The sequence below is a fragment of the Haemaphysalis longicornis genome, unplaced genomic scaffold (genome assembly GCF_048455015.1).
Source record: "Haemaphysalis longicornis isolate Haplotype H1 unplaced genomic scaffold, Haemaphysalis longicornis Haplotype H1 scaffold_1, whole genome shotgun sequence".
Taxonomy (NCBI): domain Eukaryota; kingdom Metazoa; phylum Arthropoda; class Arachnida; order Ixodida; family Ixodidae; genus Haemaphysalis; species Haemaphysalis longicornis.
In genome coordinates this window covers 134446626-134462939 of record NW_027526203.1, presented here as the reverse complement: position 1 = coordinate 134462939, position 16314 = coordinate 134446626, and the positions used below count along the sequence as shown (strand labels likewise).

Genomic DNA, 16314 nt, shown 5'->3' with positions numbered 1-16314 from the left:
CCCCACGCCGCGGCAGTACGCCAACACCCAACCACGAGAATTCATAGTTCAGGGTTCGGGTGGCTGGCGGACCGTGAATTTGAAGCTTCCATCGAGCCGCCGCCGAATGCGAAAACACTACGATGCAACCCCACGGCGATGACTGAACACCCGCTTTCCTCTCCCGCTCGATCCAAGTTTCTTCCTTTCATGATGCTCCCTCTCTTCCCTCTCTCCGCTCTCTGCTTATCAGTGTCTTTCAAAGTGGCGTTGTCACTCCGCTTCTTTCTTTGCTTAAGTGCCTACAATCACGTGCGTCCGGCGCAAGGGTGGAGACATGTATAGCACTTCGACCCAATAGCGACGGCAAGGGACTGTTCAAAGGGTGTCTCCACCATGTACAGGAATTATGTTTTTTTTTTCCATCTCCACCTCATACTATCGTTCGTTTCGCCTAGCCTTGGGAGTTTCACACACGATTTTTCCCCTCTCAGTTTGTTTGACCACATCGGCCTTATCTCGCGGGCGCAAGGCGCGGGGCTGGCGGGCTATAAATAGCGCCGCATGGCACGGGTGTCGCACAGCGCCTGGTGATTGGCTGGCGGGCTAGCTCGGACGTCGTGGAGGAGAGGAGAGAGGGGGGGGGGGGGGGGGGGGGACATAGGCGTTTATTTTTTTTTTAACTAGAGATTTTAAATAAAGATTCGAAAATCACGTGAGAATGGTCTACAGTTTAAAAAGGTTCTTAGCCCACCTATTACGCGAGGCTGTCTACTAGGCCGGCATTTACCCACGCCCCGGTCGTACGACACCCAGGTCATACGACGCTTTCTCACAGTCCCTTGAAAGCCGTATTATCGGGGTTCCATTGTAGGTCGCCTTTGTCACGCTTGCATAAGCAAGCAGTCTTTGGGTTTTCCGGCCAAAGAAATTGCGTATCTTGCCCCTGAATAATTCCAAACAGCACCTTGCTTTCAATGCCTTGTTGGTGTTGTTTTCCGTGTTTTTGTTTTTCGTTTTCCTTTGTTTTTTTTTTTTGTTTTGTGGTACCAAGTGTAATTCAACTGGCAGTTGTTGCTTAGTTGTAATCTGTACATAAGAGCATGAACTGTGTAGAAAAATATTGTCATGTGGTCACCTGACAGATCGTTATATACGCTTTATAGTAATTTCTAGAGTGATGTGTGCATGTTTTGTGCTATATGTAAGAGCATTTTTACAAATAAATGTTAGTTCGAAGTAGCGCTTGTTTCTGTCATCCGCCTTCATCCTTGGTGTAATATTTCGCGCTTTTACACATCTACATCAGGCAGCTTTTGTGGGATTTGCTGCTTTTCATTCAGGTACAGTCATATGGCATATGCTCTTTTCCAGATATTGCATAAAACTTGGCATAAAATAAAAATATATGTATCACAGTGTGCATGAAGTCAGGAATGTTGCAAGCGAATATACATATGCGAAAAACTTGTGCTCTTATATTATTGAGTAAACAACAGCCTTGCATATATCCTGTTTATATACCACAGCGAAAAAATCTGGGCAAAATCAATTACACGAACTGCCCCGTTTCATGTGGAAACGTCACCACAAAGCTCACTGGTTACATTGTTGGCGCTCAGCTCAAGTTGTGCTCACGCTTGCCTAGTGCTGGAGACGCGGTGACACGGAGCTTGCGGTGAGGTCGTGCTGCCCTCATGCGACCAGCCCCCCCCCCCATGTACGCGTCAGAAAAAAATCCCATACATCGCACCGATATTGAGTAGGCCATAAAGGTAGCGCGGGAGGGGAGTCAAGTCTGGCTGTGGCTGTGCTTTCGCCAAGTTATGCCCATCACGAGTGACACACTTCACCGCTTTGTGTCAGTCTACAACATTGCCGACTGCATTCCGCCAGCATGAAAGGCATGCCTTGTCCACAGGAAGCGGGTCTTCGGAGCCGACAGAGCCACCTTGCTCCGTCGGTGCAGCTCGTCCTCTCCGGCAGCCCGTTTCCCTTCCCTGCTGATCTGTGGGGGGCTCCGAACACTGGCCCCGTGAGCCCTACTTTTGCTTGATAGAGTGGCATCTGCCACTGGATGCGTTCCTCAGAGTGCTCACCCTGCTTTTGCACTGCCAATGGAGAGAGCACTGGCTATTAGGCGAGATCTGTATCGATCGGATGTGGGGAGACCTTTGTAGGGGAGACACTGACGGCTGACAGCAAGGGCACCGTGTGGCCCCCGCACTTTTACCTGTCCGCTGCTGGGCTTGCGGGGCGCCTGGAGGATGTCGGCGGTGCACTGGCGCATGTCTTTGAGGAACCGGTCAGCGACATTCTCGCTGACATGCAGCAGCGTGACGCAGAGGTGGAAGCCCGCCGGGTACTGCAGCGGGTTCAGGTTCCAGCCGCGCTCCACCAGCTTCTCCAGCAGCTGGAATGGGTCCAGCTCGTCCGAGCCGACCGCCACCACACTCACGTCAGGCGAGCCCAGCAGCTTCACACCAGGAATCTTGCGCAGCCTGCAGCGGGGGCACGCAGCGCGGAGGAGGATTCAGCCCCTGCAGTTCCCCCAACCTGCACTGCCTCCTGCCCCTGAGTCCGCCATCCAGCTGTGGCCATTCCCAACCAATGTGGAAGGCTTCGTGGTTTCAAAGGAAACAGTTCAACCACAGAACATAGTGGTCGATGAACAGTGCGTTCAACACAAGCCCACACACCCAGTAATCATGCATGCAAGTGCAATATGACATGGTTCTACATCCCTCGCAATCATCAATTTAACCGAGCGCATTACTGTGTACAGCTGCACTGTGCAGTTCAGCCCTTGTAATCTATAATTTCACTTCAACAGAAGCCTCAGCTTTCTTTGCAATGGAAGCCTAGGAGCCTCTGCCGCATTAACTACCACAAAAATGTCACACTGCACTTCACACTACTGCAGCCTTCACAGCCTCAATTTCCACACTGTCGCTGAAACTAACTTGCGGTTTGTTCGGGCCCAGGTTGCACAGGCGAAACGTTTCAGCAGGCCCCTCCCTTGGGCCCTGTGGATTTGCCAGTGCACTGAGTAAGCCCACTGGAGAGGGGGATGGGGCAACTTCAAACACCTCTCCCCAGTCAAACGGATTCCGAACTCCATTCCAGTAATCCCCAGCAGGTGCAGATCCGGCGATGCACTCTACTTTGCTCCACATAGCTCAGAGTAATGCTTAAAGTAGCTGTGAAGGACAAATTGAACTATGATGCGCTCTGTCGTCTTTCATGAAGCAAAATAAGCAACACGCCCCATTTCAAATCCACATTGGTGAACTTGAAAGGCTCTCGGTAGGACAACTGAGCGGACTGCATAACTTCCACGCAGAGGTGTTGGCCACCGCCGAGCACAGCCTGCACGATAGGACAGCAAAGTGGGCTGCTTCGCAGCCACCACCTCCCGCGCACTCCTCCTCCCCCTCTCAGTCGGCGCCACAACGAATACGCCTCATTTGACTAGACCCATAACCTGGCAGCATCTTCCACTGCCTCCCAAACAAAGGCAGCAGCTCTGTGGCAATTGTAAGAGGAAAACAAAAAAAAGTGAAAACACGTGTCTGCAAAAGAATTCAGCCATTAAAGTACCTCGGGTGATCGTACTTAAATCGCAAGCACAAAATTTTACACCTGAAGGTGGCAGACATCTTTCCCTTTGGTGCAAACAAAAATAAAGGGCAAAAAAACTGCACAACACCACAGAAGCAGTGTTGTGAGCACATACCACATAGTCAAACCCCGCGATAACGAAATCCTAGGAGTACGAAATTCCCACAGCAACGAAATCTTTACGTATCCCCGGAAACGTCATAGAAGCCCACGTGTTTTATATCTCACGGCAACGAAATATTTTTGGAAAGTGTTTTTGGCCTTAACGAAATTTGCTGCAAGTCCGGTCAGCACTTTATATACCCATTTGAGGCTAACAGTGTCCAATAAGGTGCTCAAATTAATTTTTTTTTCAGACTGCCACACCACACTTGCCCAGCCGCCGCCATATCTGTTTACAAAAAAGACCGTGCAGCAGGCAGCCGTGGACGCAGCCCTGCAGCGACACCCCCAGGAGGCAACGTATGTTGTCTGACGGCATGACTTCGGCTTGGACTACGCTAGCTGGCTACCACTGGACAGCGCGCGCGTGTTCGTGTGTGGCGCTTGGCACGTTTGTTCTCAATAATATGCCACCACCAGCCCAAAATCGAAATTTTTTATCGCTACAAGATAAGGCAGCCATAATTGCCCAAGTCAGCGGTTCAACCGGAAGAAGGAAGGATAGCGCCGACGAGTTTGGAACGGCCATGATGATGATGATTTAAGGTTTAATGGCGCAAGGCCGACAAAGGCAAAGAGCGCCATGATGATCATGAATGAGTTTGGAGTTTGGAACGGCCAGCAGCTAGGTCTACCATTTTGAAAAGCAAGGATGCCACGCTTTAATAATGGTGCATGTGCGCAAAACAAAACGAAGACGGTTGTGGCCTTTTCGGACATCAACAAAGCGGTGCACACAAGTTTGTCAACAGAAGAAGCTCAGCTTCACTTGCACGCTAGGTGCTGAGGTCCAAGGAGAAAAACGTGCAGAGAAGGCGAATCTGTGGGATGTTTTGGGATTCAGATGTTCTCAGGTGCGCATGACCGCTAGCAATGAACCACTTCTTGTAGTGCGAGAGCTGAGCTGTGAAGTTCTAAGAGGTCTGGTCATCTGAGTAATGAGACTTAGTATTTCTTGCTGTTCCCAAAGGGCGCAAGGGTTATATGTGCAAAGATATGGTATACAGGCAAGCAATCTGGGCACCCCTAGAGCCTTGAATTCACAGTGCAACAAAAACCAAGGATGCCTCCAGAGGAGCTGGGCAACATGGTTGGACACGGTGCCCATTTGGGAGGAAAGTGGCCCCCCTAAGTCAACCCAGCAGCAGACTCACTCCTGTTCGATGTAGCGCGTGGTGGTGATGATCTTGCGGGTGGCCTCCACGTACCCCTGCCGGCTGTAGTAGAGCAGGGAGGCCCACGTGCAAGCCACCACTGCCCCTGACCGGCTGCCTGCAAGGACACCGCCCAAGAGTGGCCAGCCCCCGCCACTTACTGAACGGATCCTCACACATCGACACACTGTAGCTTGTCAAATGTTCACAGCTGAAATAGTCTCTAGTAGCTCTTGCAAAGATCACCTGCATTACTATTTATTTGAGTGGCAGGAGAAACAAAAATGAAGCAAAAAAATACCTACCAGTGCACACTTCATAGGAAGAGAGCCTTCACCAAAGGCCCTTGTAAAAACTTCTGTGATTCGCAAATTTTCTTTGGACTGATTAACAACAATCAGCACAACTCGCGCCTAGAAGAGACCCACAAGTGGAACTCCGTTGGACGAGCATCACCCATCAGAGTTGGCTTGCTCAACACAAGTTCCCCTCTGCTGCTCCCTAACTGTTGGCCGCCTTGCAAGGGCTGAATGGCTGTGTGGAATGGACAGAGCCCCAGCACAGCAGCCGCCCATGGAACCAGCTGCGCCTAAGGTCGCTGGAACTTGGGAAGTACGTATTCCTTTTCTCTCCACTGCCGTGCAAATCCACGCCATTTATTGGTCCATTTCGGTCACGCGGTCAGCGGCGACCACATTGGCTCCAACTGTTCAGTTCTCAACGTGAGTGGCGGCTGGGATCGTGCGCCAATCGGATTCCATTATCGCTTTCTTGCCCTTTTTTTTTTTTTCCATCCCATCACGTGTTACAGTGCAATGTAAGGATGACAGAATTCCAGGGTGCTGTGCTTTCGGTTACAGCAAAAGAAGGGAGTCTGCAAAGGCACTTTTTTCGATTCCAAGCAGCAAGGCAGATGTGAAGCAACGAGTGATGTGGGTACACAGGATTCGAGGGGACAAATTTGTCCCCACAGGAGATACCAGACAGTGCGAGGGCTTTGTAATTGTTTCTTTTTGTATTTACATTGCACTGAACCGAGGTGGGTGTTACTGACATAATGGAATGGTTGACGTGTTCAAAGGTGCAAATGTAATGTGTTATACGGGAGTCAATTATGCAGCTGACACTAGTTTTGTTCGAGGCGCAGTAAGGAATTTCGCATCCATTTTACTTGTATTTTTATGCTTCATTCGACCTCTGTCCTTTCTTTTGCATTCTGGACCCCCAGTACTTGCAAAAAAATAATGCGCGATGTTGCGGTGAGTATACTTGTTCAATGAGAACTTTTAAATGTCGCTACGCTAAACCTTGGGAGCGGCATGGTGAAAGGGGCCACGCATTCGAAGGTTGACAGAGCATGTGCCCCTTAATAGTTGTAAAATTGTAAATAGTTGTAAGTTTTGTAAAATTGTTGCCCTCTCGCAACAATTTTACAAAATGCATGCTGGGAAAATCAAGACTGATAAAAATTTTGTTTACTATTTTAATCCAATACCAAAAAGGTGGAACATTGCGATGCACGGTAAACAAAAAATGGCACGTACGCTCCATTACGGATGAGAAGGGAGGCAGCGCTCGAGAAACCTATAGCGTGCAACTCTATGGCGCAATGTTCCAGTGACTTTACGGAGCACAGGAAAGCATGTCACAGTTCTTGGCATGAATATTGTAGCTGCGCAAAAAAAAAAAAAACACCGAATGTATCGTAGCTTGTTACTTATCTGGTTCGCAAATTACACGGAATTCTCAATTAATACCCCAAGAAGGGCGAGGTGCAGAAAAGTTCTGGACCTAACCTGGCAACAACAGCCCAACATTGCCCGCTGATGCGGGTGCTTTCCTAGTTGCAGTGACTTTAGCTGTGCCCGCCACTGGGCACACTGCCTAAGCAACTTCCGAGAACACCGAGCCGGAAGAAAGCGCGACATTCGCCCTTTGACATGGGTCTGCCATGTAAGCCCCATGGATGGTACCGTTTGCCCTCGTGTAAGCGGGTAGCTTCTTTTGACCTATTTGTTTGCTCTTTCATTACCATCGGGAAATGGGCTGCTTTTCACGGAAACATTGCTTTCGCTTAAAACATTGGTTCGGCCCATTTTGTAGCGACCTGAAATGCCCTTTTGAACAACACCAGTCCATAAAATGTTTATACAATTATTACTTGAGAAACAAAAAAAAATGCAACACCAAACATTTTGCCCAGGCATCGAAAAAACACATTAAGAAAATGTAAAAAACTTCAGAACATACACTTTCTGGGTGAAGAGTTAAAAAACATATTTTTGAGAAAACATTGATCTGCATGCAACAGTCTGTCAGGTACAAAAAAAAAGGTTAGCACCCATGGTGGCTGTACACCACGCAGTCAAGCCTATTGTCTATTCATTTAATAAACACTATGCGATTTCGGATGGTCCGCTCAAAGGAATCTGCAACATAAACTTGTTTTTTTAAGGGGGTACATGGGTCTTTCGGACCAAAAAGCATTTTTTTAGGTATCATTTTTTCCTTAGTTTGCACAATTACCGTACTTCTCCAAAAAGTTGGTACTTGGAACAGCACCGGGTACTTATAAAAGCCGTACAGGCCCAATTTTGATTAAAAAAAAAATTCCATATGTTCTGCTTTTTCACTTCGAGCGATATTGCAGCAATAGGAAATTCTCGAGAGGAGCATCCAAGCATGTGGAGCAGTTAGAAAGACCATTTCTTTCACAACGCAAAGCTGAATGGTTAAACCATCTAATAAAGGAAGCAGATTTTGCATTTTGCGTTTCAGTAGTTGTTTAATGAGCATTATTTTTAATTGGTTTGCAGGAGTACTTCAAACCTAGAAGTCACAATTGATGTAAACTTGTATGTGATCGCAGAACGAAAGAAAACTGCTTCCCACATTTTAGTCCACAACTTCTGGTATCTATTCATGCCTCGCTGGTAATTTTTTGTTGATCAGTTCCTTTTTCATTGTTCTCAAGGACAATCGAGAAAGATGTTTAATTATCTCGAAAACTACATGCCTTACATTGGATATTTGAAATCGGCTAAAAAAACCGAACAAGCCCATAAAGTTTCATCAAGATTGGTTGTAAAGCAAAAAAGAAATTTCTAAGACCAGTGTGTCTCCTTAAACATGTCATCCATGGAGCCCAACTTGCATAAATGCGGTACCCTACACTCGGCTGTCTGGCAACAAGGAGGTTCCTGCACTGCAGCACCACCAAACAGTTTTGCGAAGTTGAAATGAAAGAACAATGAAACAGCTGCAGGCTTTGTCGGGTCAGACAGTTCTACTAAGAAGCAACGCTAGACCTCCAGAAATAGTTATGCCTGAAAACGAGACAGGTCAGCAGACAGGCGTACAAGACCAATTTGAATTGCTGTCCCGTTCTGAACTGACATACGATGACTGGGTACCCTCTTCTGATTTGCAGCTAGAGTTCTTATTGCAGAAATCAGACGTGGGTGCGGCGAAATCTTGAGTAGCACGCTTTTTTCGAGTTACAGTAGTGGGCGATGACGAAGGCCACATGGCAAATATGCTCAAAGTTAGGGTCATTGTGTAGCAGAGCCGTGTGTGTATTAAACTGTTACAAACTGTTTGTGGATAGTCCTGCAGTATTTAGGACTGCGACAGGACCTTCAAAGACATGTACAAAAGTAAAAAAGCTTTACCAACAGACAATAATATTACCGGTGGAGTGCAAATGTAATGATTGAAAACAGTCTAATTCGCCCTTATTGCACTGATAACAAAAGCCGTACGCCGGTACAAGCAGTACACGTCTTTTTACCGCACGCCCAATTACCACGCCCAATTACCGCACTGGGACGATTCACATTTGAGTGAACCATCGTGTTTTTGTAGCATAAATAAAAACGAAACCAATTGTGAAACAGCACTTTCTGGGCCAGTCATCCAATGCCTTTACTTGTCTTAGCAACGTCTCCCTTGAATGCAATAAAAATATGGCCCTGGAATGCAGCAATGAAAGAGTTTCCCAAGAAACTATGCTCTCTGAAAAGATGTTCCTGAAGCCAGGGGACATGAGCGTTCAGAGGCTTTGTTAAGAAGATGGCTGACCCCTGTACTGCTCGCCTGAAGAGTCTCACGACGGGAATCGGCCCGCATGCTTGCACAGAATTCTCACGCGAGTTTTAAAAAATTGTGCCCTTAGCTTCGTGCACAGTTACACATTGACATAACAAAGTAACCGCGTTCAGTGTCCCTTCGACAAGCAGCGCTTGCATTCACTGAGGACGCAAAATGCAAAGATGCTTGGCTGTTGCCAGAACTGCCTCAAAAAGAAGCCGACCAACCACAGGGACCTCTGCTTTGTGATGCGCAATAATTGGGACAAAAGAGGGAGGGCGCAGAAATAAGGTGGCCATTTTGCCACATTACTATGGGCTGTTTTTTCAGGGTGTGTTTGGGCTGCTGCAGGCCAGGGGCTGGCTCTGCAACTGGCTGCTTCCCCCCCCCGACAGTGGGTGGCCTGCACGTACCGGACATGGTGGGCGTGCAGTAGACGCCTCCCGGCCAGTCGGTGGAGACCGAGAACTGGTAGTGGTGGTACTTGCGGCTCTGGTACAGGACCACCGACGAACCCTTGGGCGTGAAGCCGTACTGCAACGAGGAGGACAAACGTGGCTGGGGAACCCCTCCACACACAATCCACAACACGGCTCTCAAAAGTCCCAAAAGAAGCATGGCTGGATGCTTATTATGTGGCTAGATGCTTAGCACACAACACGGTCCAGGATTGCCCCTGTACAATGAGCCCTCTGACCACCCACACCTCCGGAGGAAGGCCCTCTCGGTTGAAAACACATGCCACCCTTATAGCAGACGTGCGTGCAAGCCTCAAGCGTCCCCTTCGCAGCATCAGAGCCCCTCCAAACCAAACTGGCCCGAAATGCCACTGCTGGCTGTGTACAACGCTCAGTGACAGGTGCTGCCAGTACAGTACATGAAGCCACTTGACCTCAGCAACCCGTGCCGACATGTATCAAGCAGAGATCAAACAGTCTGCTCAAACCTAGGCCGGCCTCCACTTTGAGCCCACCTCTAGAATAAAAGAAAAGAAAATTTTTTTAATCTAAGCAGGCAGGGATGATGGCAGCCCCAATATTAGTGCCCAGTTGCGATGTTGCTGTCCTCCTTGTACCTGTTACCTCCACAGACAGCACGGATAACGCCGTCAAGTGCATGCAAGCTATCACCACCCAAGGCTTTGCTCAAAACTCCGTCCAACATGGACATCTGTTGTATTAGTGCAGAGTTTCAACCTTGTCAGGAGCTTCAACAAGCTCTCAACCGACAGCACCACAGAGTTTAATACTAATATATACTAGTGGATAATCTGGCGCTAATGATGACCTGGCGCTAATGGTGCTCTTCCGTCACTTCTTGGCATGGCTTGCCAAAAAGCTCAAAAGTTGCCTGTAGCTGCATTATTGTTCTTTAAAGAGTTACTAAGGGCTCACGTGCAAACGAAACACCCCGTCTCATTTCTGCAAAGATTCTAAATAAACATGGTGCACAGGTTCAGTTGACTGCTAAAAAGTTGATTGATTGATTGATTGATTGATTCTAGGGTTTAACGCACTGACGCAATGCAGGCAATGAGGTGCACCGTAGTGGAGGGCTCCAGATTAATTTTGACCAACTGGGGATCTTTAACGTGCTCCGAAATCTCATACACATGGGCGTTTTTGCTTTTTGCCTCTATCAGAAAAGCGGCCGCCGCGGCCGGGAATCAAACCCGCATCCTCATGCTCAGCAGCACAACCCCCGTCAAACAGAAATCAGTCTGTAGCTCTCTTGCATTTTATCAAGCTATGAGCTGTGAGGGTGGTGCCAGTGCACACCGAGAGAGGGTGTTACGCCACTGCACCATCATCATCATCTGAACTGAGGGAAGAGAAGAGAGGGGGTAGAGTGTGGGGAGAGCCCGGGAGCGGCGGGCGGAATAAAGGAGTCATTCAGTGGAATCTGTGTGGGTTGGATGTGTGCGAGTGACTGAGAGGTTCGAACATGACAGAGTACATCATCCTTTAATTAAGAAACTTATATAGGCTAAATTTTGTCAAGTTCTTACACCACTGTTTTCACAAACATCTATTTTGAAAGCTGTTGGTTACATTCTTCTGGGTTATGTACTTATAAATAAATTTTGAAAGCGCATACAGATTTTCAGAAAATGTACATTTTTTTCATCTTTTGGATGGGGCATGAATGCTGTGCCATATTTGTTGATATTTACTGAGGCTACAAAAATAAACAGCTTTATTGCAGATAAGCACCTGACACCTTTGTGAATACAACGTCAAAAGAATTTGAAGAAATTTAGCCCTTATTAGTTCCAAAATTAAGGAGTGCCCTCATGAGTAGGATGCCTTCATAACTTGAGAGAATTCTACAAGATAGGGTAGCTACCGACTGACTTCTGTTTTGACACTTTCACAGTCAGTTCTAGATGTGCACCAAGTTTGGTTACAATCGGTGCAGAGATCACTCGTTGCCTTTAACACAGTAAAAGCATAGCTACGAAGAAACTGTCGGAAACTTTTGAAAACTTCGCACATCTTGAAGACGGAGAAAAATTTTGTTGCTTATGATGTCACTGCCTCAGTCGTCAGAGGCTGCAAGAAGAGGCCAACTGCAAGCCAAGCCAAGTACGAGAAGAGCACTCCCAGCCAGCTGCTACGTCGGCACGCCCCTCCAGCGACAGGTTTTCCGCCGGTCGGGATTTGTGCGAAGCTCTATGGCCAGTGCAGCTTCCGCTCAAAGGCGGCATCACAATAGCCCCGCCAGAAACACAGTGGCACAAAGTGGGTAAACTGGTACTGCCAATCTGGCACTGGGCAAGCGTGATCAAAATGGTGTGGCTGGCCACGGCCGCGGATATTGGTGGCTACAATATTGCCTCTGTGGTGGAGCCTCCAAACATTACCAGCCCGATTTTTCTTAATGTAGGAAAGTTTCGGAACTGCCCACAGGCCCCATGCACCAAAAGACGGTCTGGGGTTGGCCCCCTGTGCTGGGGGCCGACAATGGGCAAAAAGGGGCACCTGTACTAGCCTGTCGCTAGCCATAAAAGAAATGCTATCAAAACATTTGCGAGCATAACCTCACGTTTTCTTACCTCCATATCAAGCTTCTCAAACCAACGCCAGCAGGTCGTCCTGCGGCCAACTGCCCCAAGGGGCCCCGTACCTTGTGTGTGTCGGCCGATATGCTGGTGACCCCTGGGAGGCGGAAGTCAAAGGGGGGCATTGAAAAGCCAGCCTCCTCCATGAAGGCCACCAGGAAGCCCCCCAGGCAGGCGTCCACGTGCACGGGGATGCGGTACTTGAGCCCCAGCTGCAGGAGAAGGGGCCACAGCACGGGTCCCTGAGGCACACTCCGGGCACACTCCCCCCACTTCCCGGCTGCCCCAGCACGCGCTATGAACTGCCTCTGGGCTGCAGTCATGCCGACCGCAGCCTCGTTTAGAATGTGACGCCCCATAGTTCAGAGCCTGTGCCTTTTGTGCAGTTGGGAGTGCTTAGCCCTCTCCAAAAACGCCTCACAGCACAAAGTGACAAAAGTTAACGCACCTGCAAGGCACTAAGAAACAGAATAGATAGTGCGTTACAGAAAAAGATCTTGTGCAGCTTCAGAAATGCTCACGCACTTTCGCCTTGACTCGAGCCAGGCAGGACTTGCCGCACCCTGAATCGCCAACCACTAGAGCAGGGGTTCTCAAGCACGTTGGTCCCAGGGAACCCTGCTAAGTTCCATTAAGTGCCAAGTAACCCCCCCTCCCGCCATTTTTCATTCTGTTCATGCTACATTAACGTGCAATAAATTCAAAAGCAAGCAAGGGTATCGTTTTTTTCCCCTGTCAACTTTACGCGAATGCGTACGCTAGCGGCACCTATCTCCAAACAGGAGAAATGCGCATGGGGATAATATAAGACCGAGATTCAAGTGCAATAGTTTAACCACGTGGCCCGTTTTCGGAGTCTGGCTGGCTACAAGCTGCTGGCGAGATTTATTGCGCAGCTCGCGCATTTCTGTTATGCGCCGAGATGTGCTTACTGACACTCGGGCGTGAGTAATGGAGGTTCCTTAGATCGATCGCACCTCAAGTTCACCATATAGGACTTTGTGACTGCGGAACCAGGGAAAATTTATCAGTGGCTCGCGGAACCCTGAGGAGGGGCCTGCGGAACCCCAAGGTTTCGCGGAACCCACTTTGAGAAACCATGCACTAGAGCATAGTTAGCCAGAACAGTTAGCTATCGTGGCAATGCAAACGCGGAACATGGAATAAATTTGTAATCACGCTCAGAAGCAGCTCTGTGTTTTCTTTCCTTCTCTCGCTTGCATTTTTGGCGCAGCCAAATGAAGAAGAAAGGTGCAGCTGAAAGGCTGCTAAAGCCCCTGATCTTTGTGCGCACTGCCGACGGTTCCGAGAAGCTGTACGCCACGAATGGCCAATGTTTGCTGCTGCTTGCCTTGGGACCCCACATGAAATCCATTAGGACGTGTTCACCACCAGACCGCACGTGCTCAAGAAGGGCAGCGAGTGCTCTGGCGTGCCCACTGAGGGACAAAAACAGTGCCCGAGGCACAGCACTGGCGGGCATAGCTGCTGCTGCACTCGGCCAGGTGAGTGCACCATGTCAGTGGCACCACAGCCACCCAAGTAAACACTAAGGCACTACTACTGAAAAACTTCAAGGCCGAGCAATTACCATCAGCTTCGCAAAGTCGGCAACCTGGTCTAAAACTGCAGGCGTGTCAGAAATGTGTGCCAGAATAGCAGCCCTGAAGGTTGCTCACAGTAGCATCCACAGTGGGCTGCCCCACAGGCGGCGCCAATGGCCTGCCCACAAATCCATAAAAAGCTTTCCAAGGCCTGCACAAGTGTCTGCATGCTTCACGTGAATAGCTTGCCATTTCCGGCAGACTTGAGGCCGCTTTTTGACAACTTTTAACAGCCAATTCTGCTCCTCACTGGTTTTCCTGCATAAAGAATGGGCTGCCTAAAAGGTGGCCAACAAGCCTGATGTCATGACGCCCCGAAATGACAATGCATCAAGCATCCTGTGCATTAATTAGCACAGAGGGACGCCGATAATACGACTTAGGTTAGGTTTCACAGTGCAGTTTTCGACCACATTATCAGCCTCTTTCCCGCATGAGCAACTTCATTTGCCCCTCCTGTTGCGTTTCAACGTGCAGTTAGAAGCAGTAGCTGGAGCTACCGGCGTGTTGCTTTTTTTTTTTTAGGCGAAGAGTTCCATTCTGGCAATCAGTAAGTAGTTTGAGCTACCTGCTTTGCTTCATGCCTGCCATTGTGCAGGGGTTGCAACAGCAGCGGCATCGCTGCACCAGCCATATATGCATGCCACATTTTTGATTGCGGGTACCGCTTCGCGCAGTACCCGCAATACCCGCATTTACCCTTAATTCTAAGCGCGAAATTCAATTCAGCGAAACTTCAATGTAATGAAGTAAATTACAAATTTTCCTGATTTTGTAACATCGAGGTTGCACTGCAGTATTATTTTTAATTATGGCGTTCAAGGGGTGCTCCTTCAGAGAAGCGATCTTTGCAGCATACACGAGAGCTGTGTAAGTGTGTGGGTACTGCAAGGACCACTGATTGGATTCAACATGAAGGGACGGAATGGGGCTCGTTCAATATGCACCTGGGGCCGAGCAAAGCCCCAAGTTGTATACTGGGTCCAACATTTTCAGTGCTGGTTTGGTCACGGACTGGTACACGATACATCCATAGTCCATCCTTGACCTTACAAGGCTATTTAGAAGTGCGAGCAAGCCCTTTGTGTCTGTTCCCCGTGAGTGATGGGATGGTAGCTTTAGAATGTTCATTGTTTTCAGGCATGTCATTTTTAGTAGAGACTGCATTACATGTGCTTGCTTCTCTAGAGTGTGTTTCAACCTATTCCGTCACCTAAGCCCCTGCAATGCTTCGAGCTTTGTCAGTACCTCACACCCTGCAAGAGCTCTCGCTGGGGGGGCGTGCTGAATGCGAGTGTCCAGGCCATGCTGCTGCCCCCTCCGCAGCCCTTCTTATTGCACGACCCGTCTTCGGTTAGCTCATCCTGCTGTGCCTAATCAAGTTCGGCCTTCCAGATAACACAACCACACACAGCAGCACGCCAGGAGTGGAGGAAGCGTGCCACGCTCAGACGTGGGGGACCAAAGGTGTCCGTTTACCACATAGTAACACATATCGTGCCACCATATGTGGCCCGCAACATATAACACCAGTGATTACTGCTGTCCGACAAGCTATACCGGCCACACAATCCCTCCTGTCTACTTCCCAACCAAGCGGTCTTACCTCTGCAATCTCTTGGATAGGGTCGATGGAGCCATGAGGAAACTGGGGGCACGATCCCACAAGCTGCACAGAAGGCAGAGACAGGGCACGAGTTCTTCTCCACAGTCTGTGCATGATCAGGTTGGCACAAAACCAAGGGTCAAAGGGGCAGCACTTTACTTGTGGCAAAAGCTGCCTCCTCCTCAGATAATTACACATAATTAGCCATTTTGAGGAACAATAGACCGAACAGTGTTAGTCATAAAACTGTAGAGCCTTCATATTCTCTAATATATATACTATGAACCTTGGTGAGTGCAATATAGGAAGCGGTTTCTTGATTCTTCACTTGGAAGTCATTTTATAGCTCATTAAAACTTGGTGTTTGAAATGGGCATTCGAAATGGTTCTTTGCCACTGATGCCACCAATGTCAATAAGCTATAAAATTAGTCTCAAGTAAGGCATAAAAAAACTGCTTCCTATATTGCACTTACTACGGTTCATAGTAAATTAGAGAATATGAAGACTCTGCAGTTTCATGACCAACACTGTTCCTCCAGAAGTGGCTAATTACCTGCAATTATCTTGGGAAGTCATTGACTGGCTCAATAATGGCATATTTGAAATCTGCGGGAAAAAAGCAGCAAGACTGACAAGTTTCCCAGAGTTTACAGAAAAATAAAAGCAACTGTTTTCAGACCCATGTCCCCCCTTAAACTGCGTTACTTCTATCATCCTTCAATGTGTGGCTTCTTAGGCCGATCCAAGTTTTCTTTCAAGGTTCTTAGCACATCCCCAAGTTTCTGCACTGTTGTGATTATATCACCAAGTCTTTACCGCAGTGTCTTTGCAGGTTCACCTTGTGGAGGGGCTCCCTCAGTAAAACCGTTCATGGCTGCAGACATCAGTTGCACTATTTGTGAAAAATGGCTCGAGAAATGACAGCATCCATCTTGAGCTTCAGCATGTGAAAACGAATAACCACGGCAAAGCGGTAATTTCTCGTCAATTAAAGCATCTTTTGCCGCCGAATAAACACAGAGGGCTTCGGGGCAGT

At 48.4% G+C, this 16314-nt stretch overlaps 1 protein-coding gene across 2 annotated transcripts in view; it reads right to left on the bottom strand.

The window, feature by feature from the left end:
- Positions 1-16314, bottom strand: part of LOC144180513 (sphingosine-1-phosphate lyase-like) — a 65084-nt gene that overhangs the window by 12204 nt on the left and 36566 nt on the right. For both annotated transcript variants that reach the window (XM_077708847.1, XM_077708852.1), the window contains exons 8-12: positions 15277-15339; positions 12132-12278; positions 9419-9539; positions 4917-5034; positions 2213-2480 (exon numbers count right to left, since the gene is read on the bottom strand). In XM_077708847.1, coding sequence (XP_077564973.1) covers positions 2213-2480; positions 4917-5034; positions 9419-9539; positions 12132-12278; positions 15277-15339 — 717 coding nt within the window. The remainder of the gene's footprint in view (positions 1-2212; positions 2481-4916; positions 5035-9418; positions 9540-12131; positions 12279-15276; positions 15340-16314) is intronic.